This window comes from Phalaenopsis equestris, unplaced genomic scaffold (assembly GCF_001263595.1).
Source record: "Phalaenopsis equestris unplaced genomic scaffold, ASM126359v1 Scaffold000485, whole genome shotgun sequence".
NCBI classification, from domain to species: domain Eukaryota; kingdom Viridiplantae; phylum Streptophyta; class Magnoliopsida; order Asparagales; family Orchidaceae; genus Phalaenopsis; species Phalaenopsis equestris.
The window spans coordinates 4,983-27,544 of record NW_018164926.1 but is presented as its reverse complement, the minus strand read 5'-3'; the positions used below and the strand labels follow the sequence as shown (position 1 = coordinate 27,544).

General features: G+C 34.6%; 1 protein-coding gene across 2 annotated transcripts; it reads right to left on the bottom strand.

Annotated features, from left to right (window-relative positions):
* Positions 1-581: 581 nt before the first annotated feature.
* Positions 582-18,124, bottom strand: LOC110028040 (cysteine-rich receptor-like protein kinase 2). 2 transcript variants are annotated; one of them, XM_020729739.1, is made up of 7 exons: positions 17,200-18,124; positions 16,973-17,098; positions 7,701-7,828; positions 7,330-7,543; positions 3,395-3,626; positions 2,803-2,953; positions 582-1,129 (listed from the first exon to the last, which is right to left on the bottom strand). In XM_020729739.1, the coding sequence occupies exons 1-7, from the start codon at positions 17,963-17,965 to the stop codon at positions 818-820; spliced, it is 1,929 nt and encodes a 642-aa protein (XP_020585398.1). In that variant the 5' UTR covers positions 17,966-18,124; the 3' UTR covers positions 582-817. The 2 variants fall into 2 exon arrangements, with proteins under 2 accessions (XP_020585398.1, XP_020585399.1); XM_020729740.1 differs by having other exon boundaries at positions 7,701-7,825.
* Between the last annotated feature and the right edge of the window lie 4,438 nt (positions 18,125-22,562).

The following is a 22,562-nucleotide window of genomic DNA, read 5'->3' as shown; positions in this document are numbered from 1 at the left end:
TTGAATCCCATATGATTGTTGAATGATTGTGGGTTTAGAATATTGATGAGAATGCTAATTATTTATGTTATATCAATATGTGTTCTAGTGTAATTTCATATAAAACTACAAAATTAAATGTACTCGTATGAGACCCCTCTTATGTTGAGTGGCCTCTGGAGAAGTTACACCAACGGGACAAAATCTTAAAACAATTAGTCAAAATGGATAGCATCTTGACTAGTTTGAGTTGCTACAATTGGAGGTGAACGGTGGCAATTGAGTTCGTTGGTGTAGCTTCCATTTACATTTTATTTTTTGTGTTTCCCAACCAATAACAATAATAAATAAATATAAAAATTGCATGTTTGTTCCCCTCATTTTAACGTTAATATTAATCATCCAAAAATCACATTAAAAAACGTTAAGTAGTCCCAATAATATGAAGAAAATTTACACAGCAAATCCTTCAATGTTATGCAGCACTTTCTAAACATTAAGTGAATAGGAATAAAGTATTTCTATACAGAATAAACATAATACAATCATAAATCCATACATCAGTTCTTTTACATGCAATCATTTCTAAGCTTCAGTCACCCTTTAACAAATTTCAAATGCAAAATATTAAACAAATTATCATAAAGTTTCTCATTTGTAAACATTACATAGACCAAAATTGTAAATATGGTCAACAAACTTAATACTTGCCAACCACTTGAAATTAGCTAATCCCTTATTTCCAATTACATACAACAAATCCTCACTATTTGTGAATTTACAGGTATGACCGTATGCATAAATTTCGGCTAAACCAAGAGAAACAAACCCGTTGGCTTCACCGAGCCGAAAATTTCGGCATTATAATGGTCGTCGGATCTGTGGAAGATGATCCAGTGTGGCTTGTAATGTTATTATGAGCTTTTCCAGGGCTTTCTATGAAAGCAGGCCTGGAGAGATTGAGGTGCAGAGAATGTTGGGTGAGGAGTAAAACCACAACTTCAGACATGGTTGGTCTTAATGACACAGTTTGGGTGCAAAGTAGAGCTACTGTGATAACTCTTATCACTTCTTCGAGATCAAATTCGTTAGGATCGAGTGATTTATCGATCAGATTGGGTAAATTATCCATCTCGTATAGTTTCCAGGCCTGTTTAGTCAAAAGGAAAAAAGAGTGGAAGTTTAAGTTCAAGGACTTGGCTTAAAGTGATTAGTGTGAGTGAAACTTATGTACATACCACACAAATATTATAAGTTTACACTTATAACTCCTTGGTATCATAAACCTTTATGTGAAATGGTGTATTTCACTTTTAAAAAGATAATGATGGTGTTATTTTTGATGTGATGTTAAGGATTTGAATGATATTCATGTAAATGTGACTGTTTAGGTGTTAGACATGTAAATACATAAGAATTGTGTGGTATTTAGTAAATGCCCCTAAGTATATGCTACATTAATAATGCAAATGTTTAATTTATATCAAGTACATCATACATTTGAACTTAAATAATTTCTATGTTATTAATTTTCATGCTTTTACTTGGGTTCACATATGATCACTTTTTTTTTTTTGGACCTTAATTCACATACAACAATTCTTATATATTTACATAATTAACAGCGAAACTTTCATATTTACATTTACAACAGTTTGGTGTGATAAACATATGCATGAAAATGTGTATTACACATTTTAAAAGTAAATTTACATTGTGCTATACCGTAAATATTAACGTTTGATGTTAGATATGTAAATACATAAAAATTGTGCTGTCTGTATGTAGATGCCCGCTTTTTTATTTTGTATTTATAGTTTATTTTGTTTATGTTTTTATCTGAAATAAAATATATTTGAAGCATTAAAAACAAATCAACTTAATTTTTAAAAGCACCTAAAAAAAATTTGAAAACACTTGAAGTAACTAAAAGTTGTTCTAAATGTTTTCAAAACTAAATTGCTTTGTTTCAAATAAAATAGAATAAAAATATGTCAAAAATTTACTGACCAAATGTATTTAAAAATAAAAATACTAAATAAAACTCATTCCAAATAGGAGTTTAGAATATGGAAACTTTATTAAGCAATCTAATAAGTAAACAGACTGATTTTATTAGATTTAATTAAGCTGACAAAATATAATCAATTAACTGACTAAATATCAGCCTAAAAATTACTTCAATAAATAATAATAATGTTACTTTAAACTTCAATTATGCTTTAGTTTGACTAATCAATAGTTAAATAGAATGATTACGGTTTAGGTATACTTACTTCGGTTACCTAGAAAGGTATTTGTTGACTGACTAATTAATGCTAAAATAATAGTTTAAAGTACTGATTATGCTTGAAATAGGATAATTAATGCTTGGATTAGTTAGCTTAACAAAGCAAATATGTATTAATTATTGTCCAATTAGTTAGGAAAATAATTAATAATGATATAATAATAAAAATGATAAGTCTTTATTACTCCTTAGCAAGGCTACCAATACTTAACTAGCGTAAGTTAAACAAAACTAGGCTGCATAAATATTACAATATTAAGTACAAAAAAGCTAAATTTTTAAATCCAGGAGCCTTGCTGGATTTACTGAACCAAGAGTCTAATCAAGTTCTAACAAACTCTACATTATCAAAGCTCGGGATTAAACAAACAAGTCACTCAGTAAGTGCCAACAAACTTAATTAATAAAGAGCTTCAACAAAGTTGTCAAGATCGAAAGATCAAATTTGGATAGTTTTGTAAATAGAGCAAATTACTAAAATGCACGCATCAGATTTCTGCATCAATGCAAATAAAGGTTTGAAAAAAAATTACCAATTCAAGAAGATGCTGAGGCACAGGCTCAAGCTTGGAATCACTGCCCCTCTGTCCGCTTATTATTTCCAGGACAACGACACCAAAGCTGTATGTATCAACTTTCTCGCTCAAGTCGCCATGAATAACATACTCGGGTGCTATGTATCCCCTGCTCAGAAACGTTCAAACAATCACATATTAATATTTCTAGGAAGATTTACACTCATACCACAACTCTTATGTATTTATATATCTAACACTTAAACTTCAATTTCTAAAAAGCTGGATATTCGCCAAGGTGGAGAATTGTTAGGTATGACTCATATACCATAAAGGGACAAATTCTGTAGCGGGGCGGAGCAGAGCGGAAGATTATGTCCAAATCAGGAGAGTTTCCTTATGTGGGTTGGGGGTGTGGTACATAGGCATGAAAAAGTGTATTTCAGTTTTTAAAAGCTAACAATGGCAGTACTTTTGATGTAATGTGAAAGATTTAGGTGGCATAAATGTAAAAAGTATAAGTTTAGGTATTAGATATGTAAATATATAGGTGGTGGGTATATAATATGATGTTTTATCTACAAAGCATAAATGAAGCGCCTAAACATACAATGTTCCAGCAAAATAGGTGCTGAGATGACTCTGATCGCCGGGCATGAGCCTTGCGAGCCCAAAATCAGCAATTTTTGGCCTGAAATTATCGTCGAGGAGAACATTGCTAGATTTTATGTCCCGATGAATGATGCAGACATGAAATTCCTGATGCAGATATGCAAGTCCCCTGGCCATGCCAACAACTATGTCAAATCTTTGTTTCCAGTTGAGCATTCCACTCATTTCACCTGCCAAGAACATAAGAATATTAAATGTATAAAATGAGTGAAACATGCATTCAACTAGAATATGTATAAATAAAAAACAAATGACGGAGAATAAGAATTATACTCATGACTGTCCTTGCAAGTAACATGACATTAAACCTCAGATATGATTTCATAAGAAAAGTTCAATTTAAGTCGTGCAGGAAGTTGAATGTATTAAATAATGACTGCGATCATACAACCTATCCCCAATCAGAATGATGTTACACATTACGAGGAAAAAAAATGACCGCAATCATACACTGCCTTTGAACATGGCGATTCTCCGTACTCGGTTCAAGATTTGTGATCTTGACTGACAAATTTTGCTACAATATATTGCCAAACCCAAAAGAAGTTGAGTCCAGAACAAGCAAGATAATAACACTTCCTAGTTGAATTTGATTGTGTTATGGAGGACAAACCAAGAAGTTTGAATGTGGTAGCTGATGCAGTGAGTTGAAAAGCAAGGCTAGCAAGCCTATCGCAAGTCACTGGCCCACTAACAGACAAAATCAAGGAATAATTAAAGGCTAATCCCCAAGCTTAGAGCATTATTGCCTTGGTTAAACCAGATGATTTTGGCTAGAGGAAGATATCATTTATACCAAAGGCAAAAATAAATATGTGCCAAGATGAGGAAATCTGAGAAAGGAGTTAAAAAAGGAGCGTGACGACTCCTTATGGGTAGGACATCCAGAAATGAAGCACACATTTGCATTTTTAAGTCTACTCACTACTGGCCAAGGATGTTAGATGATATCGAAGAGTACGTACAAACTTATCATGTCTGCCAACAAGATGAAACAGATCAGTTATAATCCGAGTGCTTGCTGAAATCATTACTTATACCTGAGAGGTCATATGAGAGTGGCACTATGGACTTCATTTTTATCTTGCTAATGTCTGGAGGTATTCAAAGCATCATGGTTGTGGTGGACATATTCAGGCACGTTGTTTAGCAGGAAAGCTTTAAAGAAGGTCGCCTGAAGGAAGAGGGGCCTTTTGCCTGTTCTTTCGAAGTATTTCAGAGAGATATACAGCTTTGGACAAGGATTTCAGTGGAAAGAACTTGAAGAAAGATCAAAGTGCAAGTGAGTGTGTAGATATTGAGAGTGTTTCAAAGTGTGAATGGTGTTGTAAATCCAACATTTTCAAAAGTAGATAAGTTGTATTGGATTTTTGTGATTTCCTTGATTTTTATTGGTAAACTTATTGTGTACGTTATTTATAAGGTCATCATGTTTGTGTTTTCAAGTATGATTTGCGAGTAGTTTTCTCGCTTCTCCTTTAAATTGATATTGTGGGAATGATAGGATTAAATTGCTTTGTGTGATTTATATCGCAATTCATATATAGCGTTGTATTAACCTTGAAAACGTAATTTATATTCTTCCTTGCCAGTAGAATAGTTAAGACACATCGTGAACTATGAGATTCAAAAAAATACTTAGTGAAATGATTAGTTTGACTACATGGATTTAGGGAAATAAGGATATTACCTCTGAATTTGTGCAAACTTATAGGGAGAAATTAAATCTTCGGTTGCTCACTAGATTTAGGGAACTAACGAGTTTACTAGACAAACTTTCTTAGACTCTTGGGAGGGGATAAAGAAAAGGGTGCTCCTGTTTGACGCTTTATTTTAGAATCACCTTTTTCAACCTATAATTCTGCAAGGCCTATCAAAAGGAGAAATCTCTTGCACCTGAATTCTCTTTTAAACACCACTTCTTTACCATAAGTTTTTTTAATACTTAAAAAAATGAAGATAAGATAATTTTATATAAAAGCAAATTTCAAACATTCAGATTAGGTCCAAAATCAATAGGCTAGAAAACCTTTTTCATTTTCGGATTTAACTCATTCCCTATGAGATAGATACACGGAACTTAGTTTCGTATACTGCTTGTACAACATGTATACTTGCATGATTTGTTAGTGTCTTACAGCACTCGGTTCGCATCAATTATGCAACCTTTATTGTCGCCCCAATTGATTGCATAGCTAAAAAAGCAGCCATGTTATTTCTTCACAACGTGATCAAGTTATGGAGAGTCCTAAAGAAATTTTTTAGTGATTGAGATTTTCTCTTAATTGGAAGATTTTGGACATAGTAGTTCAAAATTTTAGTATCAGAATTAAACTTTTCTACAAGCTTTCACGGTCAAAGTGAAGGACAAAATGAAATGGTTAATACTTTATTGGAGTCATACTTATGACACTGTGAGTGTCAACCAACAAGATTAGGCCAAACTTGTAGTCACACAAGTCTCCTACATCTTGCAACAAGCGAAGCTAGAAGTAAGTCCTCTTGACATAATCATGGGACAACAACCACTAACACCTCTATCACTTACCGCTCAATATGAAGAAAAGAATTCAGCTGGTAGCTACATTTAAATTCACTAAAACTTGGCATAAGCAAGCTGACTTCGCTCGAGCGGCAGTACACAAAACTGCAAGGCGGATGAAGAAATGAACAAATAAGAAAAAGAGATATGTGGAGTTTAAGGAATGAAACCTTTTATTACTAAAAATCTTACCACAACAATACAAGAGGTTCAAAAAGGTGCCCAAAAGGTTAGTATGTAAATACGATGGACCTTTCAAAGTGAGCAAAAGTATAAGAAAGGTTTCCTACAAACTCCATCTCCCACCAAACTAAAGATTCATATAGCTTTTTGTGTAAGCAAGTTAAAGGCATATCTTGGGGTGACGAAAGATCCATCAAGGGGAATATATAAGAGAGCACCAACAACCACAATCACTTCTTTTGATAAAGAAGCGGATGAAATACTTGCTGATCCAATCATTCGTTGATGTAGTATGCCAAATTTACCAAATGGAATGAACTGCCAAAGTCTAAAGCTAGTTGGGAGTTTGAGGAAGCACCATAGCAAGTCAAAGAGAAAATCCAACATTACCATGAGGAAGTTGCAATGAGAGTACCGCAGGTTCAGGTGGGAGAGAATGTCACATCCTGCTAATGGGCAAGGACCTAATCACATTCCTTTTGGATAATTTATAGAGAAAAACCAAAAGCTTCTAGAAAGATCTGGAATAAACCATCATATTCAGATGATTCTACAGAATTTAGACACAATTAGAAGGCTATAATGATTAAGGAAGTCTCTCGAACTTCAAAAATATTTTGAATGTATAGAAAAATTGTGGAGTATTATAAAATCTTTTACACAGACTATAATCTAAAAGTTTCTACAAGGAAGGTGGGTGCTTATAATTAGGAGATAAGATCTCATTTGTAAATCATCCAAGAAAAAAACCAAGAGCTCTTAGCCTTGTAGAGTTCTCCCAATGTGAAATATATTAAAGCTGTCTACTTTTAATTTCTTATCCCCTCTTGACTTCTCAATGTTCTAGCTTGGTATTCTTGAAATTTAGGTTGAGTTGTCTCCGAAACAGTGTGCTAAGGCCGCATGATTAGCTTGAAAAAATTTAATTCATGACAATGTACTCAACTGAACAAATGAAGTTGGCGGCTCAAGATTGCAAGATTTTGAAATTTTTGTCAGCCAAGCATTCCATGGAGCCGGCAATTTTTTATTCGGCAACTTACAAAGTCAAATCCTAAGCATGTTACTTCATCATACATTATAACAAATAGATATTCGAGATTATATTTCAACTCTAATTTCAGAAAAGAAACTGAAAGGATTCTTACCATATAAGAACTTATCAAGACTGCCATTTGCCATGAATTCATAGACAAGCAAGAGCTCATCACTTTTGGTAGAACAGCCAAGCAATCGAAGCAAATTCTGATGATGAACATTGCTTATAAGCTTCACCTCACTTAGAAAGCTTGCTTTCACATTCTTTGACTGAGTCATTGCCAACTTTTTCACAGCAATTATTTTGCCATTCTTCAGTGTGCCCTGCCAGAGATTTTAAATGGTATTTTTTTATGAAAATTGTCAAAAAGGTGGAAAGAGAATTTGATTTTTTATATAAATGTTTGGACAGAATTGCGATTTAATTCTGAGGCCACAAAAATCTACGAAGGCTGCAAGGGCTATTTTGGATTGGTTTTACCTTGTACACTTGACCAAATCCTCCTTCACCCAGCTTGTTTTCTTCACTAAAATTATTTGTTGCAGATTTCAGATCACGATAATGAAAATTCATAGGACCTCGAAGCTCTGTTGCGCCCAGTATATCTGCTGCATTAAACAAAAAAGATAATTCATTGAGACGCTAAATGAAAATATGTTTAAAACAAGATTTCAAACTATCCAGCATATAAAAAAATATCAAATATTAGCCTGTAATCTTTTGGCATATTTCTTTTTCCATTGCATCACTAATTAACTATAATTGCTAATACCTTGAAAAACATGCTAAAAGGATGCAATAAAGTGAAAAAAAAAGTGATAAAATTACAAGTGAATAGATCTGGATGTACATGTAGGCATAGTTTAGATTGAAATGAAGAACATGAAATTAAATTTCGATTAAATATAAGTCAAATTTGAATCTTTTCTTATTTTCTTTAACTCAAATCCCTATCATCCAAACACAGGCTTAGTTACTGTCATTCATATTATATTCATAATACCAGTTATACCGTCCTTTGACTATCTTGTTCAGTTGTAAGAAGGCTGCCATGATTCTGTTGCTGCTACAGAAAACAGAAGCATTTACGAAAGGACACTTTACAAATTAGCTAATTGAAATTTTTATCGGTTTAGATATTTATGGTGTTGATTATATAACTAAGCTGATGCCAAAAGAGGGTCGTGACAATTATTTTGCTAAAATTATTACCCTGAAAAATGTTGATAAATTTTGCTGGAGAATCATGTTTAATGAATTATTTGATAATTTGCAAATTAAACCTTGTTAAGAAAATATAAAGCGATCTTAGTTAAAAGTATATTGCTAAGGATGCTGATGTGAAAAAAGTTGCGGTTGGCTTATCAATAGTCTGATAAGAAAGATATTTCATGATCATATTATTGTTAGTGAATTAAATAATGAATGCCAGATTCTACCTGACAGCTATATTGATTTAAAACTTAACCAAGTCATAGAATAGAAAAATAGATTAAAGCTGAAACTAAAGGATATGGCTTAAAATGAAGTCATATTTCTATTAGTAAAGAAGGGATTAATCAGCAAAAAAAGATGAAGAAAATGAAAGATTTTGCTTCCGAAGTAAACTTTACTGAGCGGAAACCAAACTCTTGGGAAGAATTTTCATCATAATTCTACTAATTTTCATGTAAATTATATATCTAGTTTAAATCTTTGCATTCTTAGAAAAAGGTTAAAGAAAATTTCTATGCTGTGTGGTAAAGGAAAAGTTACCTAAAACTATCCAAGCTATCTGATAAAGTATACTGCAAGCCTATTGGAAACTTGCGTCTTTTTATTTCAGCCAAAGTGGGGACTAAGGGCCATCTTTGATGCTAAAACAGTTGTAATAATAAAAAGGGGCACTTACATACATACTACACAATTCTTATGAATTAACATATCTAACACCTAAACTTTCATATTTACATACATGGCAATTAAATCTTTAATATCCCATAGAAAATATCACTTTTATTAACTTTTTAAAAGTGAAACACACATGCAAACCTATGATTTAGTGAATTGTGGTATAATAATGAACAGTTATATATATAAATATGAAAAGTGTTAGATATGTAAATGTTTAAGAATTGTGCAGCATGTATGTAAATTTCCCAAATAAAAATTTGGCCCCAAATTATTATTTTGGAAAATAGTAGTTTGCCTCTTTGGAAAAGGGTATTAACATAATGGTTTGCCTCTTTGAGTGTACTTGAAAACATCAATAGAAGTCCTGCTTTTATTTATTTAGTTGATTTATGGCAGGATCAAGTGAGACGCATGAATTTCCTCTACACTAAGAAAATGCATGAAGTTGACATTTTGGAAAATAGTGTTTACAGAAACTGGAAAGATGCCATAGAGAGAACAAAACAAAGAAAACAAGACATGCAAACCTATGCATTAGAAAGAAATGTGTTGCTTGGTTTGATCCATTTTGTTTTGTGCTGCACAAAATCCACAATTACTAAAAATGGAAAAAAAGATATTGTATGACTTTCAATGATAATTATTTAAGGTGCACTAAAGTATATTTACTTGGAAGTTGTAATAGAAGAAAAATTCAAAATCCATAGCGTTGAGGTTCAAAATAAATTTAGTTCTCTAAACTAACACAAATAACATCATGAGGTAATTCACAATTGGTTTCAGGGATCTAAAGTAGTAGAAAGAGAACATATGATGCTTAAAGAAATGATGAATATTAAGTTGCTAGGTTCAGAAGCACCTAATAAGTAGTGCTTAGTACATGAGACTCTGGATGTTCCAAATTCTCTATTGAACAAGAATTTCAGGTGAGTGTTTCTCAACATGAGCATTCATAAATAATTTATAGCATGATATATCTTACGACTTGCTCTAGACCTTGCATCGCATATGTTGAGAATATATTCTAATTGCTCTTATATCGTCATTGTAATTGCAAACTTCAAAGATAACAAATCCTATAGGGTCATTTACATACATACATCACAACTCTTGTTTATTTACATATCTAACACCTAACATTCATATTTACATGCATACCACTTAAATATTGAATATAACATAAAAAATACCATCATTACTATTTTTTAAAAGTGAAATACACCTTTTTCTGCATAGGTTTATGACACCAAGGTACTATAAGTGTAAATTTAATACTTTGGGTGTTAGATATATAAATACATAAGAATTGTACGGCACATATGTAAAATTCTCAATCCTATAATGGTAAGAGCAGGCATATTCAACTAAGACATAGTATTATTAGACAATTATTTAATCATGGACACTTTTTATGAATTCTGTGAGTTAAGAGATGAACTTTGTACAGTCCCTATCAAAGCCATTCAACAATTTGATGAGGAATTATTCTTTAATTATCTGAAAATTTATATTCTATGGTGTTGGATAGCTTATTACTGCAATGAAAAAAGTTTAAATGCCCTTTTAATGAACTCTATAATCCTAAACTTAAATTTAGGAGTTGTGTTTACCTGTAGTGCACGCTTGATAGTATCAACCATCTGACCATGAAAAAAGGGAGCTTTTACATATATATCACACAATTCTTATGAGTTTACATATTTAATAACTGAAAATTCATATTTACATGCATACCACTAAAATCATTAAAATCACATCATAAATACTACCATCATCATTTTTTTAAAAGTGAAATACACTTTTTAATGCATTAGTTTATAGCACCAAAGTGTTATGGGTGTAAATATTAAACTTTGGGTGTTAGAAATGGAAATACATAGGAATTATGTGGTATGAATGTAAATTTCTCAAAAAAAAAAGTCCATTCCCTATGAGAGCTTATCTGTGTTACTATTGTGTTTTTCAGAAAACAAAAAGTGGCCACTATTTTTGAGAAAGATTTGCCCTTATTTTATAGTCAGCATACCTGATTCCCCTCCTCCAAAAATAAGTGAAATTCTTCGTCTTAGTCTAAAATACCGATCAGCAATCTAATAAATGTTTATGTTATTTGTTTCCTTGCATTTGCACAAGCAAAGGACACCAGTAACACAGTTGTGAAGTGCCTAAGAGTACTAACTGGTTTCTCTTTCATCAGGTCATTACATGCATACCACTCAATTGATAAGGGAAAGACAGAACAATTCTCAACTTTACCAGGGATTAAAATCAATTAAAAACTAAACCACACCGCGGAATAACGGGATCGCACCAATTCAAGAAAATTGAAATAAACTCTAAGTAGAGAACACAATCAAAGCAACCAGAAAAGCACACGAAAATTTACGTGGAAAAACTTGAGAACGGAAAAAATCACTGAGTCGCACTACCAGAAATTCCACTATGAAATTCAGAAAATGTTTACAAAGAACTCATAAAAGTTTCCTCTCCAAACAAAGAAACTTACAGAACATACTCCACAATCTTTCCTCTCCGATCCGAAGCAAGAAATCACGTCGAATCACTGAAATTCACATCTTCGACACTTCTCTCCTTCACCAGGATGCTCCCCAAAAAATACAGAAGGAAGAACCAAGCCCTCGCGAAACCTGCTCGAAATCAATATTCAAAACCAAAATTCTGAAGTCAACCGCTCCTGACACTTAGACGCCTAGACTTGGTGCCTAAGCGCCAAGCTCTCGAGAAGAAGAAAACCGCACCCAACACATTGGGTGCTTAAGCGCCTACACTTGTGCCCCAATGTGGGCGCATACATGCCAAATGGCCGGCGCATATGCGTCGACCTTGTTGTGCTACGCCATATGATGAGCGCATTTGCACTAGCTTCTCTGTTGTCTGCTCCAGCTCCACATCATAACAATCTCCCACTTGGAGACGATAGCACCGAGCACCAGTCTTTTGTACCTGCAGCTCCATTTGAATAATCTTCATAATCACATACCATATTGTGGCTCACCCCAAGTCTTAACCTCCATGAAATCCGACTGAAGCCGAGCATAGATTTAGTTTCAAAATAGTCACCACCTTCGTCAACATATCTTCAAGATTCTGAGCAGTGTGTATCTTCTCCAAGAACAACTGTCCATCTTCAAGAAGAGAGCAAATAAAATGATACATCAACTGAATGCATTTCGTCTTGGCGTAAAAAAAAAAGTGTTCTTAACAAGATAAATTGCACTCATACTGTCACTATAGAGTTTTCCATTCTCCTGCTCCTTGCCCAATTTTGCCATGAAACTTTATAGTCAAATCATCTCCTTGCTAGCCTCAGTGATAATAATATATTCGGCCTCCTTAGTTGAAGGTGCAACTATCTTCTACAACCTGGAAACCCAACTCGCCGATGTGTTCCCCAATGTGAAGATATACTCTGCTGTACTTTTCCTACTGTCCACATCTCCTGCCAGATATGAATCCACAAATCCCAGACTGCCTGCACTTCCATAACAAAATGTCTTGCTAATTGCTCCCCTTAAATACCAGACAATCCATTTTACTGTCTCTCAATGATGTTTGTTGATCACTCCTATTACATATGCAATATCTGGTCTAATATAAATCACCACATACATCAAACTTCCAACTGTTGAAGCATACAGAGTTCTCTCCATTTGTGTTTGCTCTGCTTCAGAATTTGGTGATAACTCAGATATTTTGAAGTGATTACCTAAGGGAATGCTAACTAGTTTTGTCTCGCTCATGTTAAACCTCCGCAAGATCTTCCTAACATACTCTGTCTAAGACAACTTCAGTGTTCCTGCACCACTATCCTTGTTGATTCTCATCTCGAGGATCTTCCTGATTGGACCTAAAACCTTCATCTCAAACTCGCTTGGTAATTGTTTCTTCAAGTTTATGATTTTCTCCATATCTACCCCTGCAATAGCATTTTATCCACATACAAAAGAAGCAAAATATAATAGTTATCAAAGTGTTTGATGATACAGCAGTGGTCTGCTTGGCACTTCATGTACCCATTGTTTGGCATGAACCTGTCAAACCTTTTATATCACTATCTCGGGGGTCAGCTTTAGCCATAGAGACTCTTCTTCTATCTGCAAACCAAACATTCTTTGTCTGGAACCTTGTAACTTTGTGGTTGCATCATGTATACCTGCTCCTCTAGATCTTCATGTAAGAAAGTTGTTTTTACATCCATTTATTCCAAACGTAGATCAACTTCTTCTACCAAACTCAGCACAATCCTGAAAGTCGTCATCTTCACCACTGGGGAGAAGAGCTCTGTATAATCCACTCATTCCCTCTGTTGAAAACCCTTCACAACAAGTATTTCCTTGTAGCACTTGCTATCATCTGACTCTTCTTTCAGTATGTAGATCTACTAACTGTGTAGTGCTCTTTTGTTATTTAATAGTACCGTCAAATTCCAAGTCTGTTTTGACTCCGAAGATTGCATTTCTTCATTCATGGCGAGCTTTCACTCCCTTGAATCTTCAACTTGAGTGGTCTTCTCAAAGCACTTTGGTTCACCACTATCACTTAGTAACAAACAGTGTAAGGAAAAAGAATACATGTGTATGGGTCTTACCACTCTGCTAGATCTTCTGACTTCTGTAGCAGGTGACTGAGAAGCTTCTAGTGCTCCTTCTGGTTGAGCACTTCTTTCTCCACCTTCATGATCACTAGTATCATCTATCTCAGCATATTTGGAATCTTCAGAAGCAGCTGACGGACTTTTCTGAGCTCTAACTCTGTCCTTGTACATCTCCATTTCATTGAAAGTGATGTCCCTACTCCTGATAAATTTCTGATTCTGATAATCTCATATCTTGTATCTAAATTCATCTAAGTCATATCTAATGAAGTGCACTTGCCATATTTTTTTGAGTCAAGTTTGTTCCTGAACCCTACATCAAAATGCACATATGCAGAACACTCAAATACTCTTAAATGAGATAAACAAACTTTTTTTGCCACTCCAAGCTTCTTAAGGTAAGCCTTTCTCTAAATGTATCGATGGACGATGGTTAATCAGATAAACTGCAGTGTTTACTGTTTCAACCCATAATTGTATTGGCAAACCAGCATGCAGTCTCATGCTCCTGACACGCTTCATGATCGTTTATGTGCTCAGCCATACCATTCTACTGCAGTGTCTGTAACGCGGAAATTATTGAACTTCTGATTACGATATTTGCCCATATTATCTGATCTGAGATACTTCGGCCTCAAGCATATCTCATTTTCTACCATAGTCTTCCACTTCTTAAAAATTTCAAATACATCAAATTTTTGCTTTAAGAAATAAAATCATATATTTCTCGTGTGATCATCAATACACGCGATAAAATGCACTAACTCCAATTTCTTTGGCTTCATAACGAACCCGCGCTTATAGAAAAAAACTTTCTTCTGCTTGTCATATATACAATCTTCACAGAAATTTATATCAACTCATTTCAAACATTGAAGCTTATTTTTAGAAAATAAAGACTTCATACCTTTCTAGCTCATATGGTCAAGCCTACAGTACCACAGAGCTGCATCTACCCTGGTTCCAGCCACATCAATGAAATCAATCATTTCATTGATAAGATAAATGGCGTCTTTCATGTTTCCCCGAGCCATCACTAATGCCCCTCCAGTCACCTTCCACGAATCACTTGTGAAAGTAGTCATAAGTCTTGACTTTGCCAGCTGGCTGACAGAGATATTTCTCTTCAAAATTGGAACATATCTAACTTCAGTAACTTTGCAAATTGTTTTATTCGACAACATGATATCAACATCACCCTTTTATACTATATTGTAGCTTTAATATCTCTCAAATAAACCTTCCTTATATCACTTTGAGTGTAATTTTTAAATATTTTTTTATTGGGATAAATATGAAAAGAGACGTCGGAATCTACTATCCAGGATTTAGTAAGGGATAACATCAAGGAGTCATTATGGATTTCTTTAGTGGAAACATTAGTAGAGTAACTAATTCCTTGTCCTCCACCACCAATTTTCGTTGGAACATTGCAGTCTTTATTGAAATGCACTTTCTTACGGCAGTTTCAACATTCTACTTTGTTTGACTTGGGTTTTCCTTTCTTGGACTTGGATTTGCTTGTCTATATTCAGCCCATATTTTTTCCCCTATTATCAGAATTCAATGCAGAACATGAAGATTCACCATTTGCTGCTTTTTTGCGAACTTCTTCATTCAACATCAGACTCACGATGTCAACGAAGTTCAATTTTGAAGTCCCTGAAGTATTACTCATCATCGTTACTAAACCACCCCAGATGCCCGACAATGAATAAAGTATCTCCAGTGCTTTGACCTCGTCATCAAACTTGATCCTCACAAAACACAACTGACTCGTCACAGCACAGTGTTGAAGTTATTGATGTTCTGCCACCGAACTATTTTCTACCGTCTTCATATTGAATAACTTCTTCATCAGAAAAATTTTATTAGAACAGAAATTTTTTTGTACAGCTTGGTCAGTGTCATCATGAGATCCACCGTAATTTTCTCATTCACAATATTGAACGAACTAGATAAAGAAAGCGACAATTGGATCAAATCTAGTGTCGTTTAATCTAATACTTCTCATTCCTCCATAGGCATAGACTCATACTTCCTTGTGATTCCTTGTAGTGGCAAATATATTTTTTTTCTGATATAGCAGAAAGCGAAGTTCATTTCATTGAACTTCTTTACCCCGAACCTTGTTTCTTTGGTCATTGCTCCCACTTAAATAGAACCCCGCTCTGATACTAGTTTAATAGGGAAATACAATAACAATTCCCAACTTTACCAGAGCTTAGAATAATTTAGCAACCAAACCACACTGTGGAATAACGTGATCGCACCAATCAAGAAAATCGGAACAAACTCTAAGTAGACAACACAACCAAAACAACTAGAAAAGCACATGATAATTTACGTAGAAAAATCGAGAACGGGAAAAAACTTCGGAGCCACGCCGCCGAAAATTCTAATATGAAATTCAAAAGTTGTTTAAAAAAACTCACAAAAGTTTTCTCTCTAAACAAAGAAACTTACAATACACGCTTCAAAATCTTCCCTCTCTAATCTGACACAAAAATCATGTTTAATCAATGAAATCCACATTTTCAACATTTCTCATTCACCGGGATGATCATCGAAAAATATAGAAGGAAGAAAAACTAAGCCCTCGCAAAGTCTGCTCGAATACTGAAATTTCGAAGTTAACCGCCTGGCATATAAGCGCCAAGCTCTTGGGAAGCAGAAAATTGAGCCCAACACATCGGGCGCTTAAGCGCCCAAGGCGCGATGGCTACTACTCTTTCGCCCCAATGTGTGTGCTTAGGCGCCAACAGGCGCATATGCATCGACCTTCTTATGTTGTGCCATATGATGGGCGCATATGCACCCATAAGCTAGCGGATATGTGACAGGTTCTTTTTTGTCTGCTTCGTCCACACCATAACATCAATTCCCATGTATTTACATATCTTACACCTAAATTTTACCTTTTTGCATTTATATCACATCCAAGATACCAGCACTTTAAATTTACAAAAATGAAACGAACCCTTTACATGCATAAATAAGGTGGTATGTAGAAAAATAGAAGTTTGTGTTAGACATGTAAATACATAGGAATTTAGTGGAATGTATGCAAATCATCATCTTTTCATAGGGATGATTCAGGACCATCACATACTTCAATGAAACATTTTTTAGGAGCTTTAATGCAGCTATAAAAACTCGATACAATTCCAAACTTCCCAATTTTAGAGAAATGCAAAGCAAATGACAGCTTGTAAAAAATAGGAACTATAATAACTAAATTTACCTCTCCAAGGCTCTTGCGGCCTTTTCCTTCTTACCCAGACCAATAATAGCACAATACTCAGAAGCAACAGTGCGCAAACCCCGGCCACACCGACGATAATAGCAGTCTTCTTCTCCCTCTTATGCCCTGCCCCACATTTCAACAAACACAAGCCAATCAAAACACTTCAATTCCATAAAATTTTCAACAAATTAAAAAAAAAAAAAATCGAAAGATCAATCAATTACCCGAGCCCAACAACGCTGCAAGATCCACAGTACTGTTTGTGGAGAAAAAAGTACTCCCAGAATACCTCATGAAGCAACCAGCATCTATGGCCCGCCCTTCGCTCGACGGCAAGCATCCCTTTATGTTCTTGTAAGCCACCTGCAAGCAATCAGCGCAGACCGACTTGCTCACCGTCGGTGCACACTGCGCCACAGCATAAACTCCCCCTCTAATCTCATCTACGAAATACCCTGCGATCTTTGGAGTGGCCGAGCTCAGATCCTGCAGCAACCCTTCCGTCGCAGCGGCGAACCCACCCGTGGAATCTGTCCCGTTGACGCACACAGGAACGTTTCCGGGGAGCGTGCCCTGCTCATAGAACGGCGCGCTCTCGTTCCGCAGGTTACAGCCGTCGTAGATGACACGGCCGCCGGTTCCCGAGCCACAGGCCCGCAATCGGGCGGCAGCCGAGGATAGACAGCTGAGACAATCGCCGCGGGAAAGGTAGCCCCGGCAGAAAGCGAGAGCGTACACCGGCGAGTCGGACCGAGCGCTCCCCGCCGTCGCGAAGAGAGCTCCGCCACCATCTGCGGTGGAGATCCGGGATAGCAGGTCGGCGATAGTGGCGTTGAGATTGGCAATAAAAAGGGAAGGATTGGTGGCGTTGTAGTTGCTACAGCCAAGGTTGAGCAGGTTGGTTTGCGGGTCGGCTATGATCAGAATCGATATGGCGAGAACGAAGGAAAAGGGAATCAGAACTGTTTCAGTAATGAATCGGCCGCACATTGTTCTCCGGTGACCGCCCACAGCTCGCCGGCGGAGTTGAGCCAACCTAGCGGCGAGGAGGAAGCCGTAGAGACAGAGAAAGAGAATCGTCACATGCTGCAACTGAGAGAAGAATCCCTTAGCGCCAAAAACCAGCACAATTTTTTTTTTGGGGGGGCAGCGGCCATTTTCATATTTACGGAAAATATTTGCTTAAAGCAGCCCTGCATCTGTAGTTGGAGGTTATTCACTGTATATGAGTTATTTGTAGGTTACAGATAGATTACAGAGAAATTATAAGAGATATAACACAGATATAACCTCCTATATCATCTACATAACCTTTTCCCACATTTACACACTTCACTTAAAATTTTAATATCACATTACAAAAACATTTTTATTATTTTTAAAACTAAATATACATTTATGTGCATAACTGTAAAACAGCAAAATATTATGTATGTAAATATAATTTTGATTTGCAAAGCACAAATATAATATAGGACTTCCAAATTCTTGATAACATTGAAAAATTTACAAATTGAACCAACTACATCAGCAGAATTATTTTTCACGAACATGAAAAATATTGAAATGTTAAAATTACAATCCATAACAATGACTTTTGTTGTCGTAATTTTTTTTGTTTGAGAAATTAAGGGAATATTACACAAAGACTCCGCACAATCACGCCACACACGTGAAGGTGTGAAAAAAAATCGGTATGGTAACACAAGGGAATATTCTTCCCTTGTTATTCAGGTGTTATTGTGTTATTATCGCACCAAGAATATTCTCAAAACACAATAACACATGAACACAATAATACATGAATAACATACAATAACACGTGGGGAATATTCCCCTGTGTTACATGTGTTATCGGGAATATTCTCCTGTGACGTGATTTCATTGGACTCCGCAGTGAATATTCCCCTGTGTTACCTGTGTTACCGGGAATATTCTCCTGTGGCGTGATTTCATTGGACTCCGCACGTAGAGTTACGTGCAGAGTCCTGATGTCGAAATTAAGACGTGTCTCATGTTAAGTCATCAATTATGCAATTTAGTTTTATCATTTATGCAAATTGCATCCTTATCATATGATTATTTTGTTTTAATAAGGCCGTCTTAATTATTTATATTTTAAGAACCATATAAATAATTATATTACATATTCTGACAATGTGGGCTTGATGAAATTACATAACCGTAATATAAATTTTAATATTGCACGCCCAAATTGCCTTGACTATTATACTTGAACGTAATTTTATAAGCTTGATAGCTAAACAAAGATGATTCGCATTTATTTACATATCATACATGAAAGGTGTGAGAAAATTGGATGATATAAATGTAAAAATGAAAAGTGAAACGTTTGGAAAAAATTTGTGTACGATAGACGTACGCAGCGCTACGTACGATTTCGAGATTATACGGAGGGTATAAAGGGGTTATACCCACTTGTAGTCTCCTTGTAACCTAGTGTAACCGACAAATAAGTTTCGGGCTTCTGTTATCATATATTAAGAATTTATTAGTAGGTTACAAATAAGTCACAAAAAGTTACATAGAGGTTACAAGGAGTTATACCGCGAATATAATCCCCTTATACCCTCGGTATAACATCAAAATCGAACGTAGCGCTGCGTACGTCTATCGTACGCAATTTTTTTTCCGTGTAGGTTTTAGATATGTAAATACATAGGAATTGGGAGGTATTTATGTAATAAATAGATTTGAATAGTATCCACTCATATATAAATGTTTTCTTATGAAAAAAGATTTATATGTTGTCTAATCAACAATTTAAAGTACATGATTGATTATTTATGCAAGATTAGAGTGTCGAGAAAATTCAAATAATGCTTCATTAGATACACAATCAATAACCTAAAAACATAAAATGATAGGGGTGAGTTTATAATTAATGAATTCAATTTGTAAAGCTAGCTAAGTAGAGATGTATCATTCATATAAGCATACATTATATAGATTTTATATTATATTATTTTTTTTAATAAATATTATCTTATGAAATATGTGTTTATCTTTGTAGTAATAATGAATCACAAATATTTCACTAGATATGTATCATTCATATAAGCATATATTATATAGATTTTATATTATATTATATTTTTTTAATAAATATTATCTTATGAAATATGTGCTTATCTTTGTAGTAATAATGAATCACAAATATTTCAAAGCATTAGCTATGATTCCAATTGTATCCCAAGAATATTGCTCCTTATATTTTAAATAAGAAAAATTCATATTAGATAATCATTAAGGATTCTAAAGGATTAATAATTAAAATAATTAATTTACACTTATTTGTATAATTGGCTTTTGAGTAATAATGTGAGGATATTATGATTTATTTATTGATTTATAACCTACTCTTATAATATAAATTTTTAAAATAATGAGTTAATTCATTAGAATCTTTAATGATTATTCTCCAATTAGCAGAGATTTGTTCAACTAATTATGATTAGCAGGCATTTACTTGACTAATAATAATTGTTACAACAAAATATTAGCATGAAGAAGATAAGATTAGCAAACTATGACTAGTCATTTAATCACATTTTATTAACCATTAAAATAAACATAGGATTACTACTTATAAAATTAACTTAATTTAAGCATGATAAGATTGAGACTATTATATTATGAAAGGAAGAAGGACAAAAAATTAAGAAGAATGATAAGAAGATGAGAATAAAGAAAAGAAAGTTCTCTCTTCTTCTCACTTGGCATCCTTCAAATGACCTTGCGAAAGCCACTAAAATTGATACTTAAAAGACTAGAATATTTCCCCTATTTTTATTTTGATATAACATTTCTTATAATATGATGATGAAAACAAGCCCTTGTTTTGGCACGATCACTGCATATGAAATCAGCTAGAGTTGGTCTCTTTAGTTTCCCTCACATCTTGACACTCTTGTTTTTGTTGTTGGCGAGCCTACAAACCAACTCTCTTATGAGAAGCATAAGACTCTCAATCATGATCAAAAGTTAAAGATATACCTAAGACGATTAGAACTTCAAGAATAGGGGTTTTATGGGCTATTATGTTGTCCCTACCTTAAAAGATATTATTATCGATTTTCAAATCAATCGCATAAAATATAAGTAAAATTTCAAATACATAAGTCTAGAGCATGAATTTTATTTCGACAACGCTAAGGTTCAAACATAAGTTTAAGCATTATACAAGTCATTCAAGTGCAAGAATTCTTTGACACATAATCATCAAAAAGTTTTCTCAAAGTGAAGTCTTGCTTTGCATCAATTTCATCTATCAAACATCACATCAAAAATATATTATAAGCATACAATGAGAATCATGCACCTAACAAAAATAAAGTGAGCTGTGCACAAAGTTTTGCTTTGCACAATCAACCCAATGTATAAAAAGTGAGGTTCTATCTAACCCTTATTTTATCATATCTTTTTAGAGCACTCGGACCTGCCAGCTTGCATATTTCTATGTATTCGTATAATTCTCTTATTCGAATAAATTTTTCTCCCGAATCATATCAATGATTTAAAGAGAAGAAGGATATACGACAACAAATAGGTAAACAAATAAAAAAAACAAGCGAAAGACATATATATGGGTAATCCTCGTGTGATAAGTTGAGAATATATGCCCGAAGAGAAATGAATCGAAGTACCTCAAAACACAATATACACAAAGAGAATTCTCACATAAGCTACTCGTAACCAGAGAACCAAAAACAATATTTTTGTTTTATGGTCAGGAATCTCCCAGAGGAACATCTCCCTTCGATTAATTACTTCTTAGGGGATACCCAAGAATACTCTCGAAAAAAATAGTTTCACTTATATTATCATAAACCTTGGGAACAGGACATCAAATGATTATTTGTATGGGAATGTCTTGATGCTTCGAAGCTTTCGCTAAGTCATTGGGCAAAGAGTGACTCTCTCACATCTCAAATAAGTATTGGCTCATTGACATACAGAGCCTATGAAATCATCAAAATCATCTGAACGAGGATATCCCTATATGTCAAAGCTCATTGGGCCATAAGGGCAAATGGTGAATCACTATATTCAAAATGAGCGACAGCTCACCAATAATCGGGTGGTCGAAATGATATCAACGAAGTTAAAGGAATTATATGGCTCGAAGGGGCTCATCAAGACGAAGGGTGGAGTAGTCATAAAAGGTAGAGGTAGTCAAGTCGAAATACCACATATCTGACATCCCAAGTTACTAAGACTCTAAATCTACCTAGTCATGAAAGTAGTCGACTCAACGTATCCTAAAATCATTGGTCAGCAATCTGTGAATTGCGTCTTCCACGAGGACTTTGGTAGCCCTAAGATCAAAGGAACAAAACTTTATCATATGACTATAGGTGGAGCTCCAATAGTTGAGACTTATACCCACTGAAGTGGCGCAACTGTCGTTGGAAGAAGAGAAGAAAAGGAGGTTCGGTTACAAAATTGAAATACACTCCCAACAAAAGAACTTACACATGTCTAGGCCAGAAGCCTTCTAGCGTCCTAAGAGAACCACATAAGTAGAAATTTATGTTAGGTCGGTCGGGTTGGGAAAGCACAGGGG